This window comes from Brienomyrus brachyistius, chromosome 11 (genome assembly GCF_023856365.1).
Source record: "Brienomyrus brachyistius isolate T26 chromosome 11, BBRACH_0.4, whole genome shotgun sequence".
Lineage (NCBI taxonomy): Eukaryota > Metazoa > Chordata > Actinopteri > Osteoglossiformes > Mormyridae > Brienomyrus > Brienomyrus brachyistius.
The window spans coordinates 26,587,317-26,608,227 of NC_064543.1; the positions used below are offsets into that span (position 1 = coordinate 26,587,317).

General features: G+C 41.9%; 1 protein-coding gene across 2 annotated transcripts; it reads right to left on the bottom strand.

Moving 5' to 3' along the window:
* Nucleotides 1-1,120: 1,120 nt before the first annotated feature.
* LOC125751512 (coatomer subunit beta) lies at nucleotides 1,121-17,346 on the bottom strand. 2 transcript variants are annotated; one of them, XM_049030391.1, is made up of 22 exons: nucleotides 17,195-17,346; nucleotides 16,078-16,222; nucleotides 15,688-15,917; nucleotides 13,437-13,606; nucleotides 13,180-13,294; nucleotides 12,675-12,767; nucleotides 12,275-12,412; nucleotides 12,046-12,165; nucleotides 11,687-11,794; nucleotides 11,458-11,604; nucleotides 10,765-10,910; nucleotides 10,542-10,638; nucleotides 10,259-10,419; nucleotides 5,424-5,544; nucleotides 5,003-5,230; nucleotides 4,549-4,728; nucleotides 3,807-3,951; nucleotides 3,048-3,167; nucleotides 2,779-2,924; nucleotides 2,420-2,509; nucleotides 2,028-2,183; nucleotides 1,121-1,439 (listed from the first exon to the last, which is right to left on the bottom strand). In XM_049030391.1, the coding sequence occupies exons 2-22, from the start codon at nucleotides 16,166-16,168 to the stop codon at nucleotides 1,380-1,382; spliced, it is 2,862 nt and encodes a 953-aa protein (XP_048886348.1). In that variant the 5' UTR covers nucleotides 16,169-16,222; nucleotides 17,195-17,346; the 3' UTR covers nucleotides 1,121-1,379. The 2 variants fall into 2 exon arrangements, with proteins under 2 accessions (XP_048886348.1, XP_048886349.1); XM_049030392.1 differs by having other exon boundaries at nucleotides 16,078-16,218; nucleotides 17,195-17,314.
* Nucleotides 17,347-20,911: the final 3,565 nt, after the last annotated feature.

The window sequence follows — 20,911 nt, forward strand, 5'->3', positions numbered from 1 at the left end:
AATAAAATATACTGCAGTGTCTATTTCTGTTACTTGAATGCATTATTTATTTCCAATAACAAAGTTAATCTGTGTTGCATAGTCTGTCTTAAAGCCATTTATCATCATTTACCGTTGCACTGTATTGCTGGACTGGAGATCCACATTATAAGAAGACTGTAAAACCTTGGGGAGAGCGGTGCAGATCCACATTCTCCAATGACCCACTTTACTATAAAGATTTTGACAAGGTGCAGAATAATAAATGGAAGCAACATCTGTTGTTCCCCATCTACACCCTTGTACCACAATTTCTTCGATGACAGACCATTTTTAAATAATAGGATGTAGGAGAGAGGAGACCAGAGAGAAGTGTTCTGTGATGCCAGGGATGCAGTTTCCAACGTCCCCAATCCCTAAATAAAGCAACTTTAAAGGAAAGTGGTGCATCTAGCAGCTTTAGAAGGCAAACTGAAGATGGATAATTAAACAAATACCCTGGACTGTGTAACAAGCTCTTTAATTAGCTGGCAAATTACCACTCGTTTCTTCTTTTTGTAACTAGGATTTGTCCCTAACAATTTAATCTAGAAGTAGCGCTTTGCCAGTATATTTTTTTGATCACTGGCCAGATAAAAGCCGGTGGCTAATGATTTAGGTTCAGACAAGCTGCCCAGATATTTCTGTAGAACAAACACCTCATTTTCACAACAGACATCAGCAATGAGTCAAAGAACAAGAAAACAACTGGAAAGACTCCGTGAAGTCCTGTTCTGCAGTTACTTGATGAGGAACTGCAGTTACTTTGTAAAGTGTTTTTTTAAGGTTATATGCTATTGCTTATCTCTACTGCATGTGGAAGCATGGGAGAGAAAAATAGACAAATAAGACCCACATGTGTGTCTAAGGGACACCCAGCTGCATGGAGCAGACTCATGCAAAGAGGGAATGGATTGGTTCTCCCTGGGCATCCAGAAGAAATACTCCCTCCAATCTGTTAACCTTGGTTTAAGTCACTGTAGGCTCAGTTATTACCAACTACAAAAGTAGGCAAGTTGCCAGGAACACCATGATACAGGTGTAGGATTGGTGTGATTTAAGTGACAGAACCAAATGTGATATTCATAACAATCAACATCACTGATGGAATGAAACTTTATTATGAGGTGCAAAGTTTAGTGTAAGTTACAGTTGAACAAGAAACACTGACTACAAGAAAATAAAGTAGATTTCCATGCTAAAATGAAGCATAAATCCACCAGCACTTAAGTCAGTCGATCGCTTACAAAGCGCCGCCCGGGACTCATTCAGGGGGAAGCGAAAGCAGCACAGAGACGAGGAACAAGCAACAGAGGCTCTCCAGTGACCCGGAGAGAGTGGCGGTCTCACTGCCAGCCGCCTCATGCGGTGGTCTTCTTCTGAGACAGGTTGATCTTGTCCCCCAGGCTCAATGCCATACCCTATGGAAAAAGAGAGAAGGGTATGAATTTTGATTCCTGTGTCACTGGTCTTGCCAATAGCATGTGTGAGTATTGGCTGTTAGCATGTATTTGACTATACTAAGTAGGGCTGCACATTACCATGATTATATGGCGCTAGCACAATTTGGTAAGAAGATTAGTAGTTCACCTAAGATATTATTAATTGTATAAATTCAGTGTATCCTTATGCTTATTAAATTCAATTAGTAGAGCACACCACATGCTACTGTTTTGGTAAATCATGTAAGTGGTAAGCACTGAAGTGGTGGTGAAGAAAGGGACAGCTCAGCAGCCACAACATCTTCTGAAATAGATATTGTGGCTATACATGGAAACATAAACGTTGCTGGTATGGTCGTCCATATATTTTTTTTAACCAGTTTACACCACTGGAAATTTTACTAGAGAACTTCTGTGAAACTGCTTTGTTGAAGAACATAACAGTAAAGCTTTGCCTGGGACATGATCCGGCAACCTTCATCACACAATAACTCCATTCAAAGGTGTGGGTTGCCAGTGACGCAATACGGCCGGTGTATGGTTGGTGAAAGCTGACTGGTGGCCCACCTGACTCTTGGCTCGAATGCGGATGTGGCCATTGACCGGTGCGTCGGGGCCCAGGTGGATGGGCTTCTCAATGCTGACGTTGGCCAGTGCATCCTCGCCAAAGATGGAGCGTGCGTACAGGTTGGCAGCCATGAAGCCACAGAAGCCTGAGAGAGCCTGCCCAAGGGGGTTGGAGGACATGGAAAGTGCACTCTAGACCATGCCACAATAATTCACAGGGCCAGACCTTATTTTAGAAAAACTAACTAAGCAAAGGATAAAGAAACGTGTGTAAAAAAAAAAAAAAAAAAAAACAACATGTTCATTTATAAGTGGTTATAAATAATGTAAAAATAACCCCTGAACAGTGTAGGAATGCACACTAATGAGGTCACACCCGTAACTGCACTCACCTTCTCTGGGGTCAAACACTTCATGTTTGTTGAGCTGAGAATGTGCTGCAGGTAGTCATTCAGGTCCGTGATGTTTGTGTTCACGGTCACCTGAAAGCATCACAGCAGCACTGACGGGGAGGTGCATGATGTATGTGTCCCTCCCCTTTGCCCAGGGAACAGCCGATCCTGTGTGCCCCCCCCCCCCCAACTCCCGAATACCTCAGACTCCAACCCCTCCCCTTTGCCCAGGGTACAGCTGACTCTGTGTCCCCCCCCACCGGTTACCTCAGACTCCAGCCCGTCCCCCCCACTCTGGCACTACCGACCCTGCGCCTCCCCCCTGCCTGAGTACCTCAGACTCCAGCCCCTCCCTCTACCTTGTTCTCCCATTCAAACTCGGCCCACATTTGCCGGAATTCAGCGTCGGTGCAGGAAGCGGGCTGGATGTAGTCCATGATGTCTATATGGATGTCGCTTAGGACCACGCAGTTCCTGTCGCTGGCTGCCCCAGAAACGTCGTACACTGAGGACACAGAGGGTCGAAACTGAGTCAACGCAAAGTTTATTTTATTAAACAAAACATGGACTAACAGCAAGCAACCTAACACCAGAGAATTTTCCAGTCATTACACTGTTACTGTCTTACCTATGTTCCCAAAGATTATACCATTCTCTGTCGAAGCCACCTTCACATTGGCTTTGATGTTGGCAAAATCATGGGGTGCCAGCGTCAGAGGCGATGGCTTCTCCACCAGCTTCAAGTCACCTGGTGTTTTGAGCAGACATTATCAGGCATTATCACCTCACAGGCTTGTACTTAACATTTGGTTCCTCATTTAACAAGTTACCAGCTGAGCTTGTGTGGAAAAAATACGCTGAGACCATTTTAATAATAGCTTCTAATTAACATATGAGAAAAAAACAACATTGTGTTGTAAATGAAGAGCAGAGGGTGGTAATGGCAGGCAAAGATCCTGAGGTTAATGATGACATGATAGGAAAATTACAGGGTCACAAGCAGCCAATGTAATGGTAGAAAATGCTGGACTTGTGCATTACAAGCCATCAAAAGGCGGACATGACTTTATGTGAATTACTGTAAGAGCTTGCCTGCATGAACCCACATCCCATACTACAAGCACAAATCCTCACTCTCTGGGTCTTACAGCTGGCATCTGTTAGTCTATAACAAGGCGTCGAATGAGTCGATGCTACATGCACTTGCAACTAGGACCAGTTCCAGATCGATGAAGATGGCAGGCAAACAGGCGATTATGTACATCACTCACACTTGGTTATGTGATGTCGGAAATTGGTTTTTACAGAGCATCACAAGCAACGGTGCTGATCACAACGGTACGTGTCAACGTTTTGGAACATTTGATGTAGCTCCACAGAAACCCACCCAGTGTTGCGAGCTCCAGCGTACAGTTCTGTAGGGTGTCGCTGGTCTGGTTGACAACCAACACATCCAATACTATGTCGTACTGGTTGACGTGGACATAGGCCTCGGCATAAACAGGGTCCGAGAAGCCGGTCAGCTGAGTCACCTGCAATGCAACACGCACCCAAGTCACCTGACAGTGCTTCCAGGGATGGGAAACAGCAACCAATAATACTACAGCTACCAGACAGAGCCTCTGTGAACTTAACAATACTGAGGTCTGAAGTGGACCATTTACCATAGACTCTTACTGTATAAAAATATCTTCTGGCAATTGCGCATAAAATACCAACAACATTGCTCTTTTGACCACAAGTGCCATCTACTGGTGGCAGTGGAGATCTGCATGTTTATATCACACCACACCACTGACAACATTCACAAAATGATGCAGCTTTACCAGACCAAAAAAAGGATGGAGGATGTGACCAGAAGGAGTTTCTATTAAAATTGTCATATTTGTCTGACTATGGCTTAACTTGACTCCCCACAGACGGTCCACGTTTCTGCTCCCTCCCAGCTCTCTAACAGTAAAAAACATGGAATGTTTGTGGGTCCCAAGGATCGGGAATCACTGACTTATAACATATAGAACAGCTTCTATTAGTTTTTCTATGATGAATGAGGATATTATGGTTATAAATGGGCCACAGTACATAAGAAAGGCGGCTGAGCACTATGTAGAAGGTATAAGAGAGTGCACCTTGTTGAGCTTGGAGGCCAGGGGGTCGGCCGCCTCCTTCCTCTGTGTGTTGCCCATGGCTGCCAGCAGGCTGAGCTGGAACTGGTCCTCCTTGGAGGCCATCTCGCTTTTTGCAGTGAGCTGCATGAAGGAGATGGGGTCGTCTGCCTGCACAGTCACGCTCCGCTTCTCCGACTCTTTCTGCAGGTGGGGAAGACATTTACAGGACACATCAAGATGCAAAGCAGACCTCATAAAGCACATCAAGCACTGCAGAGATGCAACCAGGGCTACAAGAAAGACTCCTAGAAACAGAGGACTTTTCAGTGTGCGATTCAAGGACAAAAATCCTTCCAAAATATCCATTTCATGTGACGTGACAAGAAGGGTCTTCAGAGAAAACAGAGGGACACATGAGGGAGAGACAGAGATGAAGTCTTGGACATGGATTCTGCAGCCAATGCGAGGCGCATACCTTCTGTGAGAGCTTCTCCTCCTCCAGTTTGACTGCTAACATGTGTGACAGGGACCTGCGGCACTCCTTGTTGAAGATGTCGTTCATGAGAGGCGAGCACTCTGACAGCACCTTGAGGCACAGCGAGATGCGGTCCACGTCGTCGTCTGTGATTGGCTTCTTGGGCAGCGTTGACTTGCCCAGGTGGAGCACGGTGGCCATGATCAGCATGGACTCAGCTACAAAGGACTGTGGGAAACATTTGGACGGGGGCAGATGGACAATGCAAGTTATTCCATGCTCAACAGAAAATAACATCAAAACCATACTCTGCCTACGACTGGCTCCAAGACCCTGAACTGAAAAAGTGGCTGAGAATGGATGGATGGATGGATGGACGGATGGATGGATGGATGGATGGAAACCCATCTGAACCACTCACGTTCTGGTTTCTCTTTTCTGGAACAAGAGCTACATAACGCAGGGCCAGCTTGGTCAAGGTTGTCGCCAAGGAAGCCGCAACATAGAAATCTCCATCCATCAGGAATCCCCTGAGAGGCGGCCTACGGTGAAAGGTGCAGGCATTTCCCATCAGCAAAACACCAGCTGTGGCCCAAACTGAGTTTCATATTGCAAAAGTATTAACTTACTGCAGTCATAAACACATTTTAACAAATAGCAATTTGCACGTAGCAAAATATTTGGCATAGTGCATAACATACAAAATGAGAAACGAGTATTGAGGCAATGCAGTAAAATTAAATTTGTGGCCTATTCATGATATTTATATTTTAGACCAATAGATGAAAATGCTTCTGGGTAATGCTTTCATGCACTGTCAATTATGATAGGGCATCATGTTTTTGTTTTGATATCTCCCCAACTTGCCGAGTATAAGTATTGGGATAAATATGTGCCAGGTGTCTTTTTGAATGAACTGCCCCTTAGCAGAGGCAGCGTGCGGCTCAGTGGGTTAAGCCTCTGTGTTTGTGACCAGAAAGTCACCGGTTTGAGCCCAGCCTCAGCGGGTCTGTGGGTCCTTAACCCCCAGCTCCCTGGGCACTGGTATGGGTGGCTGGCTTTTGCGACCAGCTTGTTCTCACCTACAGAGAGCAAGATGGGGGAGGCGTAAAGAGTATTCATCCCCATGGGGTAATTAAGTATCCATTATTATTATTAAAAGCGCACATAAGAGATGTGAAGTTGTAGCTACAGTATTTTCTTTTTGAGTCTGGTTTTGAGATTAATGCAAACCTCAGTTATTACTAATACAAAACAACTGGACATCTCAAACTCGACAAAAAGTAAAAGACAGCTAAAAAATATCAAAGGAGTAAGCAATGTGTTCAAGGAAGATTTAGAGCATCTGTTGACAGAAATATCAGCGCTGAGAAGCTTTAAACTAAAAAGCCAACGGAATCACAAATGATTTGCAGAGTGCAGGAGTAAAAGTACCATGATTCCCAAACTACTTAAAGAGGAGAAATACAGCTAAGGGTAGAGTGCAAGATGCAGACCATTGCTGGGTCCTAGGAAAAGAACAAAAGGATGAAGGATGGGCTGGAAGTGTTTTATGCGCAAAGCGATAGATGTGGAGGAAGAGGGACTGAAGACGTCCTTAAGCACAGCACCATCTGAAGTGTGAGGGGGTGGGTCTAGGCATGCACAGCAGGTTCACCACTTTTTATTGATGATGTAAATGATGGTAGCGGCAGAATGGATTCTAAAATATACTCAATAGTCTTGTGTTCCCATATCCAAAGAAGTGCTCACAATGCATCAAGATAACAACCCAAAACATACTAGGGCTGGAAGGTCAAACTTTGCTCTTTGAATAAACTCCAAATCTTAAAAATCTGTATTTTCAGAAACAATAATCCACATTCTAATTTTTGACAGTGTATGTAATCAACCATTAAGCCATCTAATGCATGGTTCCTCATTTTTGTTTTGCCAAAGTGCCCTAATCGCTTTGTGGGATCTCCCACTAGGGACAGACTGCCATAAACTAACTGAGCTAGCAAACGGCAAAACTACCGTACCTCACAAAAGTGAGTACACCCCTCACATTCCTGTAAATATTGTATTATATCTTTTCATGGGACAACACTGAAGATATGACACTTTGATACAATATAAAGTAGTCAGTGTACAGTTTGTATAACAGTGTAAATTTGCTGTCCCCTCAAAATAACTAAACAGCCATTAATGTCTAAATCGCTGGCAACAGAACTGAGTTCACCCCTAAGTGAAAATGTAACTGTCCAAGTCAAGTCTCAAGTTTTAAATGACTGAAATGAATGTTCTCTCATCAGAAGCTACCTGAGAATATACTACACTGCTGTTTGTTTTGGATTGAAAGCATGTACTGTACTGGCATCTATTATTATACACTACAGTATCAAAACTGATCAGAGCATGGTCATTTAGGAGGGCTATTTCAATGTGCAATGTGCAGAAACATCATGAAAGCTTTGTTTGAACTTGATAAATGTATTTTAAAATGCCGCAGGACACATTAACAACCTTATTATGCTGTGTAGCCGTTCCATTCCTAATGTCTGTTTTGACAGTGTTCTACCACCAATCATGGTGCCAAAGCCACCGAATTGAATTTCCTTGTCCTGTAATAACTGCAAATAATGAGAAAAATAACAAAATAAAGCAATTACATGAAAGTCTGGCAAAAGGTGACCAACACATGTACACCAAAACACCTTTGATCATGATCTATATCCTGGAAAAAGGTTTATAATAATAATCGATACTTTATTGATCCCCGTGGGGAAATTGTCTTTATGCCTTCCTGAACTTGTTCATTTTTGTAGAGTAAGTTGGCTGTGAAGGGCAGCCACCTATAGCGGCACTCAGAGAGCTGGGGGGTTAAGGGTCTTGCTCAAGGAGCCACAGACGTGCTGAGGCTGGGTTTGAACCTGCCACCTTCTCATTACAGGCACACAGGCTTAGTCCACTGAGCAACACACTGCCCCTTGCTAGGTTTAGACAACAGAATAGTTGCATTTCAGAAATTTTGACAGCGTCTTTGCACCAAGTCTGGCTCTATGAGGGCACATGATGAACACGTAAATTAATTTACTTGCTTACTCTAAAATATTGATGATAAAACTAATATTGTCGTTTATAGACAAAATACTATATATGGAAGTACCTTTACAAAAAAGAAAAACCATGCTTATATTTTATGTTAACTGTATTGCTGCAATATTTTTTAGACCATATTGCATTTTTGCAGTAAAATCCAGTAGGCTATTTTGTATACATTCTGTTTGTTACTGTCCAAAATATGACATTTACTGCAATAATAGTATAACAATACTAACAGTAATACTGCAGTGGAATAGGCCTACAGTATTTTTGTGATAGACGTTCTGAAAGAAATTCTTCTTTTAATATTTTTTCCTGAATAAACACCTGGGCAGCTGAATGGAGTTTTATCAGGTGCACTGACATCATAACAGTAGCCTATTCTAAAACATTGACTAATGCATAGGATTAACGTTAGGCTACATCAATAGCCTACATCCATATATACTCTGCTGCCATCTGGTAACTGGTAGCAGAGTATAGGGCTTCTATTGACCTGCTACTTGCTGGTAGCCTAGGCTTGAACGTAGTGAGATGTCAATCAAATAAAATGGGTGAGGAACAATAAAGCTAATCTGCATGTAGTCTGTATAGCTTACAACTGTGGTTTGATTAGCCTGCTAGCAGTAATGTTATCTGTCCATACGCACTAAGTTTCCCTTTCACCTAGCCAAGTGACTGGCCTATCCTTGTGTGTTTTGAGGTGCCTGATGAAGTTGGACGTAGTTGAGACGGCATCATTTATCCTGACGCCACACACTTTGCGAATGTCCGTTCGCTTGTTAGCTGTCTGTGTGAAGGCTTTATAGCCAAATGCGATAACAAATGGCACATCCAGGTGAACTTGCTCTCACCATGGTCTGTGTTGATTTGAAATCTGTGGCTGCACCCATGCGTTACGTTGCGCGTAATATTAAGGGAGGGAAATATTCAGTCTGCCTCCAATTTTCCCATAACACATTGGAAAAACCGAAATGAATGAAATAATGAAACACATAATTCCATGAAATGAACATTGTTCACGAGTCACAACATCGAAGTACAAGTTAAGTCTCAAGTCAATGAGGACAAGTCTAAAGTCAACTCACAAGTCTTTGTTTGTGCGACTTAAGTGCGACTCGAGTCCCCATCTCTGGTTTGAGGCAGTTACACCGTGTAAGGGGCAAGCAACAAAATACTAAATTCAACTAGGGCTGTAACGGTACACATATTCATCATGTACTTTTCAGCACATCATTTCCGTTTCGGCACACACGATAAAACGAAGGAATACATTTATTGAGATGGGTGGAACCCTGTTCAATATGGAAAACATTATGCTAATCATAGCGGTGTTTGTGCAGCTGTTGTGGTTACGGTTAATGCGCCGGAGGGGGAGAGAGCAATTGATAAGACCAAGACTGTCTGTCGGCTCCGTTACACTGAACTTGGTTATGTTGCTGGTGATGACATCATACAAGTGTGTGTACGGCCAGAGTAAGGCAGAAACAACCTCAGTAAGTTAGTGTCCCTGTGCATCTAAGGTTCTTATGCCAGGAAATTCACACCAGCCTCAAAAAAATGTAAGATATATGTGCTTATAGCTACAGACACAGACCATATTCTGTACTGGAGAACAAAGGATTTAGTTCATTATAATATTTTTTACAATGCGGAAAAAAGCATCCCTTACATTTTGTTATTCAGGCATGTCGACAGACACAGTGTCTGTAGTTTAAAATTGTTCTGAGTTTGCAATTTTAATAACTGCAAAACAAATTCTGTTTTTCTGCTGTACCCAAATTGCACCAAACTGAATCCAAAGCTGAGGTTTTTACTGAACTGTGAATTGTATATAGTTACGCTCCTAACTTCAACATAAATTTAAATTGTTTTACCCCAGTACTAATGCTCATCTGAAACTGGGGGGCCAAAAACAAACAGATACACTGTTCCAACATGGATTAGGATGTATGAAAACATTACCAGAAATAAAGTTAATATTCTGTGCTTCTGCCTCATTATCATCATGTGTCCTGAAATACAAACTGAATATACAAGAAACATAACTAATTGGGCTTCACTGTGCTTGTAGTTCTGCTTCTCGCTATGCATGACATCATGTTACACACTGCAGAACTCGTAAGCTATAGGACCGTGACACTGGGCCCACATGTGGCCCGAGCCTCCTACCTGTCCTCTGCCTTCTTGGAGGGCCGTGAGGAGCTGAGCGCGCTCTGTGTGACGTAGGTGCCCATCTCCGTCACCAGCTTCGGGGTGGGTACTGCACTCAGCTCCTCCTCTGGCTTAACCTCACCCAGCTCCTTCTTTATCTCATTCTCCACTATCGGGATCTGAAGAAGAGTACATGGACGTCCCTGAACTGTATTTTGCCAAATTAGGCAAATAAATTATGAATGATGAAAGAAAAACCCTTCTGTTGTTGGAACAGAATTCAAGCCTGTGATAGACCAACCTCTCCGAGGGACCTGCGGACCTCCGTCATAACACTCTGGATATCTTCCTTGGTGCTGCAGTACTCTCCCAGAATCCAAAGCGCCCCCCGGTAAATCCTGAAACAACAAAGTTCCACTGTCACCAGTGTCATACATTAGTGGAGCCAGGTTTTATTTGTAATAGCTTGCTGCTTAGTTCCCCTCCCATTTGATCATGTGACTACACTCTTTTCGGGGACTTACTTGACAGTCTTGATGGCATGAACGACCTCCAGCATCTTCTCAATGATGAGCGGCCTTAAGCCCTCGAACCTCTGGACAGCCTCCCTGACAAACTCCAGGACGTCAGCAGCGGCTGCCTCGTTGGAGTCACTAAGAAATTCCATCAGCTGACAGACAAACACCTCATCAAGTCACTGCCTCATTAGACCATTTAAATAAACACACAAACACCGCGGTATCTGAGCTCCTGCCTAAACCAGCCGCATACATTTAACACCTGTATCTGATATCGGAGGGAAGAAGCCCAGGTTTGTCGAGTGTCACCTGAACGTAGCAAAGCACTGTGGAGAAGTATGTCAAATTTGCACACGTACCAATTCACAATGACAAATCTTTATAGTAATAGCCCATTGCAGCTGGTAAATTGTCTGTTTTCATTTGTTACATAAAGGTGATTATTAAATGTCTGTTACAATCACTAGGAAATGTGCTGAAATTAGTATTTGAGAGGGAAGATTAGGGTTTCTTGGAAGCACTTGGGATTAAATGTTATTTGCCCCTAAGAAATAAATGGTTTCTTGTTATTTGAGTTGGCATTATCTGAGAGGTTTCTAGGAACCAGTTACGCCTGGGTGGTAGGGTGTGAGTATGTGAACATTCATAATGAAGTACATCGCCGATGACAACCCATAACCTCGAGGTGAGCTAACTCACCACAGGGATGACAGTGACTGCCATGTCAGGGAAGCGCACACTGCAGGAGTGTAGGGTGCGCACTAACAGCTGTCTGTACTTGTCTGTGTCCTCGTGCTCCGTCACATTATTGGTCTTGATGACCTCCTTCTTCAGAACTATCACCAGCTAGGAACCGAAAAAGATGAGCCAGGCTAGAACACAAGTTTACACCAGACAACTAAAGCAACTCCACAACACGGGGACACACCTCCTCCACATTCCGCGTCGAAACCAGGTCCAGAGCAAGCTGCAGGGTCTTTTTCCGGACCTCTAGGTCTGGGGTAGTCAAAACTCGCAAGATGTCCATTACCAGGTCCTAAGCGATATATGAGAGCATAAAGATAACATTCATAGTTTTGATTAGAAAGTAAGCACTTCATAATCATGCCCAACCTATACACCGAAACTCAATGTCAATCATGAAAGCTTGTAGAAACAAATTCAATTGTACCAATTACATCCACTTTTCAGGATATCAGCTCATAATTTCTGATGTGGTAGTTGAAGCACCACGATGGCTACTATTCTCACTACCAAAAGGGAATACCCACAGGTAGGTCAAAATACCTGAAGCACACGCTCATGAGTGGGGTGCTCTTTCAGCTCGATCAGCCGGTCCAGGACAATCAGCTTGACATTGTTGTCACTCTCCTTGATTATCAGATCGATGTAGCACTGGGCAGCAGCCTATAAGGAACAGGTCCGCCAGTTAGAGTCAGGTGGTCACATGACCATTAAGTCAGCAGGCACTGAGAACCAGGAACAAATGGGTCTCAGTATGGCTTGGTAGACTCACCTTGATGGCCGTTGGTGCACTGGACAGGGTGACAAGTGTGCCTGCTGCCTCGTACTTGACGGCAGGGCTGGAGGACTGCAGCAGGTTGTATATACAGCGGATGAAGCGTGCACGCTCCGAGGGGTTGGCGTGGCAGACCTGCGAGCAGACAGGACAGTGATGGAAAGAACGGCACATGGACGCATAAACACCAAGGACTGCAGAACTGCATCCTATTATTGCACAATGAACACTTACAAACACTGATACAAATACTGTTTATATCAAGCTCTAAACCAAAGGATTAAAAACATCAACCAAGAAAAATGGCAGCTTTACAGAGCTCTACAGAATTTAGTCATCAAAATCTAAGGCTATTACAATGTGTACACTATAAAAGCTTCACTTATACTCCTTTTACCTTGTAAATCAACTCTACAATAACAAGCTGAAGGATGTCTCCAAATGTGTGGACCTGGTCAATGCAGGTGCTGAGGTAGTCCAGAGCACGATCCTGGAGCACAGGCAGGAAGCAGTTAGGGCTCAAACAAATAAAATTACTGTACCTTGGAAAAAACAGATTTAATTTCAATATGACACAAAATGTTATCTTTGAAGTAATCAGGCACTTATTTGTGTATGCACTTCATAATAAAAATACCGTACACAAAAATACAAAGCAGGGTATTTTTTCCATCTGTCTTTGAAAATTGTAGTATTAAAAGCGTATGCTGAATTTTAACAAGTGTGTTTAAAACAAAACAGTTCAGTCTACAGCAGCACACAAAACATTAAAGTATTACAAAGAACTGTTTATTAATAAAAGACTTGTGTATAAAAATATACATGATAAAAATATTGTAATGCTTTAAACAGTTTTATAAAAGGCCAAAACTATGGTTAAACCTTTTACCCCAGACATTTACCTGGTCTGCATGAATTAACATCATGAAAGCATTTCTCTTGCAACTGGCATCTTTCTCATTGACAAGAAAATCATGGATCAGCTCTGGAGCATCTGGTATCAAATGCTCAAAATTCCTTTAAAAAAAAAAAACAAAAACAAAATAACAATACATCACATTATAATATGAACTTTCTCCATTCTCCAATCAGTTACCTACGTACTAAACCAATGAAATCAGGCAGGGCCAGCATGAAGCCAGATTTAAAAAATCGGCACCTGTATATGGTGTAGATGGCCAGCACGGCATTCCTGCGCACGTAGCTGTGCCTGTGCTCCAAACAGGCACGGATGGCCGGCATCAGTGGCTCAAGCAATTCGGATTCCTTCAGCTTGCACAGGAAGCGCAGCGTGGACCCACGGATGAACTCATTGGGATGCTGCAAGTCCTGGAAAGGCAAAGGGGGAGGCACAGTTTTCTCAGTAAAAACTCAAGAAAAGCCAGCAGCGGCCCAATGGACCTGGGTTGTACCAGCAAAGCGCAAGTTTGATGGTAAGGTTGGGTGTAAAATGTACCTTAAATCATAGGTTGAAACTAGTACTGTATTCCTTGTTTGTTGCACCACTGCTACTTAAGTCACAACATACAATACATTTACATGCACACTAAGAAAATTGAATTATAGTCCGACTAACACTACACTTTTAAAGTACATGTAAACATGTTAGTTCAACTGAAAATCAAATTTCTCAAAGTTGGAATAAAACACCCAGATAATGCGATTGGAAGTCGATTTAACTCCTGCATGTATACGCTCAATTATACTCAAACTGGCCTAGGTGCTCTGCACATGCTCCACAGTAACAAGAAGCCAATACACAGATGAAGCACAGAACATAGCAGAGGACGAACAGCACGTATGAATTGTACGGCACTGTAAAGTTGTCCAATTCACTGCTCAACCAAAGGGCACCGCACCAGTACTGTACTTTTGGTACTTCAAGAAGGAATCAAAAGTGTAGTACTTCAAGGTGGTGGTTTTCCACTGCCGTAAAAACTGCCGCCAAATGATATCACAACGTGAGGCGTGGTATATTGTACCGAATTCAAAATATGGCTGTATTAGGACTGGCCGATATGCAATATTAATACAGTCGAACCTCATTACTACGTACAAGACGGGATATCAAAAACATGTACGTTATAAGCATAGAACGTTGTAACCACTTAGTGCAAGATGGATGAAAGAACTAACGAAATATCCATGTAAATGATAAAACTTTAATAGAACAGACCCTTAAATTGACTACAAAACAAACAGACACATTATTACTTGTTAAATAATTCAACAAAGCTGATTTGGATCCTTGAAATTTTCCTTAAATTACTCACGATTACTTAGTGCCATTAAAAAAACGGATATTTAAAATAAACATTCGCATCCAAATTGGCATTTGGCCTGAAAATATTAATAAAAAATTGGTCAAATTAAATCATAAAATCATTTACTTCCATTATTATTCAGAATTCACAATTTCCGGCATGACCGGTATTTTAATAAACAAAGAATATGCACACAACACTTAACAAGCCATTACTATGCAGTCCAGTAACGATCGGTCAAGGCAACTCATTTAACGCGGGAATAAAGCCAGCGTTGCCAAGCAATGCAATAGACAAATGTGCATTGTCGGGCGTATCAGATCAGGTAGATACAGGTAGATGTAGCGACACAAGTTCTGGTGGGCGGGGAGAGCGCTGTACGTTGTAACGATGGTTAGTTTTCGTATTTTCTCTAGAAATTTGGATGTTGTATCGAAGTTTACGCTGTAAGGGTGTACGCTGTAAACAATGGCTGCTATTGGAGTAATACATAGGCTAAAAACGGGAATTAGAAACCTGTACGCTGAAAAGGTGAAAACGTTGGATCCGGGGTACGTAGTAACTAGGTTCGACTGTACCAACATCGTATGTTATGCATATCCAATTCTTACTTCACTAGTCAGCTATATTAAGATCAGCCTTTTTTGTACCTTCAATTTGGTAAGAATATTATAGTGCAGGGGAGTTTAAGTCTCGCTGAAACATTTTTACTCTGTCACAGGAAAAAATACCTAGCAAGTTTTGCAATTTTAATGACTATTCATGTTCAAGATTATCTAGTATATATTTAAAAATCAGTTTAAAGTTGCCCTCTGCTGCTTCTGCATGAGCGCTGCATGTGTTTTCACGAGATCACAATATAAAAAAATTCTCAGAAACACAAAAGTTGACACACAGTGTGCCATTTTCCTCACTGTTAAACTTTTTTCTTTTACAATGGACTTCACACCTACTGATAAGGAAATGTGAAATTTACATTATAACTTGTTGAAATGTTGAAACTATTTGCATGGAGCAATGGACTTTTTTTAGTAGTTTGTAAACTCGAACATAGAGGAACTTTAAGTCCACTGAAGACTGCGAGCGTGCTTTAGCTGCTATAACCCACTGCTGGGGTGGCTCTTTTCACAGTCTCTCCAACAATACCTTTCTGTAGGCATCACAGACCAGAATCATCTCCTGCAGCAGCTTGCCATCTGGGGTGGTCTTGGGCACGATCTCCCAGAAGACCAGGAGCAACTTCTTGATGGTGTGGTCTTGCAGCGGGAGGACAAAGCGGATGATGGTCATCAGCAGTCCAGGCAGTTTCTCCCCATTCAGGATCATGATGATCACCTTCTTCAGAGCTTCTGTTTTTGCTTTGATCTCGCCCTTTTCTATATGAAACCACAAAAACATAACTTAAACCATAAAAAATACTTTAAGTCAATAAGATGCATATTCATTTACACAAATAATAAAAGTAGAATGTTGCTTAGTGATGATTAAATATTCTATTTGGTTTTAATTTTCCCAACAATGACAAACCCATCTTACCTAGGTCCGTTTTGAGACTGATTTCTGATGGAGGTTCGGAGTCCGACGCAACATTTATGAGAGTGTAACACACGTTTTCCGCGGCTGTCATTGTGCCAAGCTGCTCTTCTTAGGCACCTCCAATGAATACTCTGTCAATGACTGACTTGTAAGAGGAAAAAAGCCTATGTGAATCAACATACCTATACACATGATCACATGCCCTTAGTCTATCTGTATTTATATCTGTTTAATATAATAAAGATGACAGCTGAATAAAAGCTGTATAAACAAGTGCCTGAATGATGATAATTCAATATAAAAATTACGGTTGATCTGTAGGTAATAATTAAAAAAAGGCTCACTGGATTATAGAACGAGGAGGAAGAATTTATTATATATACAGTAGTACTTCCACCAGAGCAGTACTAGTTAATAAAATAATACAGTAAGACAGAGTAAAAATCGCCAGTAATGTTCCCCTTTATAACGGCGAGTTTATAAATTTATGCTAGAACCTCTCTATCATTTCAAGCAATGACAAAGAAAAAAACAAATCCATAATAATAGTAATAAACATCCTGTCGATAATCTAGTAACGCGGGTCGACCCGTCTACCTAATCACACTACGCAAAACAGCCACGTAACTAGCAATCTTGGTTAAGCAGCTGACAAATCGAAATCAGTTAATTTCACGTTTAAATGACTTTAAATACTACAGAGACACTAAGAACCACGTTCATGTACTACCAGCTACAGAAGCATTTATCTGGACTCGGCCTGTGAATGAACGGAACACATTAATTAGCCAAGGTGCTATTAAGGCAAAAAAGACACAATGCTCCATGCTTTATGCAAAATATTCACATCACAATCTTAATTAAATAGGCAGCTAATAATTATCTTGCTGGCGGTTTTGGCAATTTAGTAAGTTCACTTATTTCACTTTCACCTGGCTAGCAAATAGCAAGCAAGCTAGCGAGAAAATAAATAAGACAAAGACTGTATATTACTCAATCTGGCCACACAGTTTGACAGGACAAAACCAAAAACGACAGAAGAAGGCTACAAAACAACATGTGACTACTTAACAAGGTGGAATTGTATGTTGTTTTTTATGAATTAGCCATTTATTACCTTCCAGACAGCTAACCGCCTGTGCTCTTCCTATGATGTGTCTCCGGCTGCCACCGGCCGTGTCTCTGACGTGGAACACCTCAGTGGGCCACATCGATACTACGGGCAGCGGCGACGACCAAACAGAACGAGGGTAAAGCGCGTCCTTCTACTTCATTGTTTAACCTATTTTCTTTTCATACTATAGGCGATTTTAATGAAAGCTCCCCAAAGAACATTTTGTCACAGATCGGATATCGCGATATGGTGCTACGAAATTACACAGAATTAAATTCTTTAACAAAACAACTTTACATTGGCTAACCTAGTCATTTTACGTGTGTGAAGTTACTGTTTTTGAGGTGTCAGACTGAAACAGGTTCTAGCACCATGAATCCAATTGATAAGTTCCTACATTGCTTGCTGCCTTTAGGACAAAACTGGAAACTGTAATGCGGTTTCATACAGAGCATTTCAAGTGGTTATTCGATATTTACGCAGTATGAATTGCCCTTGCTGTTGCCTTCTCTGCTTAACGTTTTTGTTGCACGTCCATCCATCAATCCATCTTCCGATGGTTTATCCTGGTCAGGGAGGAGCTTGAGTCTGTCCTATGCAAGAAAGGGCATCAGGCAGGGCTAAACCCTGGACTTTGAAGCATAACCCTTGACTTTTTATGGAGAGTAAAACTCTTGCTTCCAATTGTTTAGAATATACAAAGCCTTTATTTATTGCTGTTTGATGAACAGGATGGCTTGTGATAACTTTAAAGTGATCTCAATTTGTAGGAATGAAAGTATCCGGCATTTCAAGTTAATAGTAAGTATTTGTATGTCTAAGTCTTTAAGTATATTTAAGTATATAGGCAACTGTAAATTCATGTATAGCACAGAGTACGTACACTTAATTTATTAGTAACATAGAACCATCATTATGAAAGGTCAACGGTAACAACAATACAGTACATTATAAAAATGTAACAATAATCTTAGCAAGGAATAGAACTGCATTTCAAATATTCCAGTGAAATGGAAAGTATAGGGTAGCATCATATGATCATGGCAGAAATTCCTCTTTGTGAACTTATTATGTAATTATTTTGTGCTGCATGTGGCCCAAACTAACATTACAAGCTACTGTGACCAATCACAAATAAAAGCATGTAGGACAACCATTTGTTTAACTACACATTTTGTGTACAGTAGCAGATAGGACAATTTGTTACTGTGTAGTCAAACAAATGTCTGTTTAATTAGAGTTAGCTGAGCAGTACAGTGTGTTTGTATGTGTACTAGTCATAGTTCTGACACCATACAAGTGTTATGTTTGCCAAAGCATTCATTTGGCAGCCAGCCTGGCAACCTTACACCACTTTCACCACAATGGTACCACCAAAAGGTTAAGTGCTCTTTCACGCTCAGTGTGCAATGCAAATTGTATTTGAATATGTACTAGAAATATGATTACACTAAAATTATGCACATAGAGCAGATAAAGGGACATACAGCCATTTTAATGAAAATATCTTTAAATTGTATTTGTATATTTGGCTTTATTGGCACAAAAACAGAGAACCAGGTAATCCAGTGGAGGCCAAGGATAGAGTGGATAAGATGCATGGCTGTAGGTGGTGCCAGGGAGGGGGGGGTGTTAAGGTCACCTGTTGTGGTTCTCTCTACTGCAGCTGCATCTGTTTATGGTGCTACAGCCTCCTCTGCTGGAATGGATGACCTGACACCTTTTACACATCACAAGCCTCTCTGGGCACACTGCTTTGTGTTCACTTTTACAGGTCTCTTTTTAATGAGTGTGTTGGATTACCAATTACACTAATCAGCCAAATGCTAGTTTTTAAATAAAAAATAATCCAGATGGAGGCTACATGCCAGATTCCACAGACCATGAATCACCATGCATATTTTATATATATACTATTCTTATATATATATATATATATATATACTTGCACATTAGACACCACATGACACTAGGGCTGAGGAGGTGGGTTGGGGCAAGTGGGGCTCTGCTGTCTGCCAGCGGTGGGGTGCCCATGCCTCGACTGCTCGCCCATTTTTTGCACTTTAGTTATATACACAGTCCATGCTACATTAGGGCCTTGGGGTGCAGGGAGAGGGATCTGGGACTCTGCCATCTGCAGTGGGGCCCTCATACTCTAACTGCACCCACTAATTTTAATGCATTGTAGATATAAACACACAGCTCTCTCACACATATACATGCACACTACATAATAACATGGGACGGGGAAGCAGTGGGTGGCTGAGGGCCCCCCCCCCAACTCTCTGTCTCTGGCCCTATGCGGGTGGGGTGGCCCGCCGGGTGGAAAATCCATCATGGGGGGGATGCAGGCGGCCCTGGCCAGGGTGGACGGTGGGTCCTTGGCTCTGCTGCGCCATGGTGGGGCCCTGATGGGCGGTCCGGGGTATCTTGGGACGATCTGGGCCCTTCTAGGCAAATTGGGGGGTTCGGTTTGGGCTGGGCCCTTGTGCCTTGGGGGCAGCGGGGTGGCCTCGTTTGTCTGGTTCCCCCTGCCTTCGTCTTGGGCCCAAATGTCAGCACATCCAATGACAAATCAGTTCACACCTACACATGCACATACAAAAATGGGCACAGAAGAGGTTGAGCGATCAGTATCATTATTATTATTTCTTTTTAGCGTATGTTATAGATATAGGAATTGAAATAAACATGTATATCTGTAGAATCATGGGTGTGTGTCTGCTACATATATAATACCTATTTGTAATATTATTATTATTAGTATTGTTGTTGATATTGTTGCTGTTATAATCTTTGTTGTTTGATGTCCTTGTAATGAGTGTCCTTGTAATATGTTTGTTACGGTTGTTTGTACTCTGTATTCCCCCTACACTTTGTTTTCTCCATCCCACCTTTACTACTATTCTTATTATCATTTCTGTTTAAATATATACCCTTCTTTGAGACTTCTCTTCAAGGCAGAAAGAAGGAATGGGTCAGTATCATCACCATAGATTGTGAATTTAATTTCCTTGTCAACAATCCCAATGAATACATCGTAGACTAGCATTTCCCAACCAGATCTTCAGGGGCCCCCAGACAGTCCACGTTTTTGCTCCCTCCCAGCACCCAGTAGGAAGCTGAAGTGATTAGACCTAAAACTGTGGCGACATCAGTACATTTGATGATACTGTTGGAAGCCTGGCTTCTGTGTTGAGGCCTGCGATGCAGGTGACCATGTGGTTGTTAACGTGGAGATTTTTCTTCAGATGAGCAGGTAGCTTTGACTAAGCTCTCTGGAAAGCCAATGTTTGGAATGTATCTCATGGCTTCACTTTAATTTGGAACCAGCATTGAAAATAATACTCAGTTCTCACTATATACAAGTGGAAAAAAAATAACATTTACACATATATTTAGCTGATGCTTTTGTCGAAAGTGATGTGCACACAAGGTACTGCAAAAACTGCAAACCATCCCTGTTTTTTGTCCTAACTTTTGCTGATTGATAAACTTTGAGTATCCAAGCAAGGAAACTGATATACTGGCCCTAATTATGACAAAAGATTGTTAACAAAATGCTAAACAGCGTCTTTAAGCAGAAACTTTATAATATTATATTCTCCCTCATTTTCCATGAATAGTACAAAAATGCCACTTTCAAACAGAGCTCCCTACATCGGCAGAAGCTTATTCTGCGGCCTCCGTAGCATACTTAATTTGACTGAGACAGTAAAG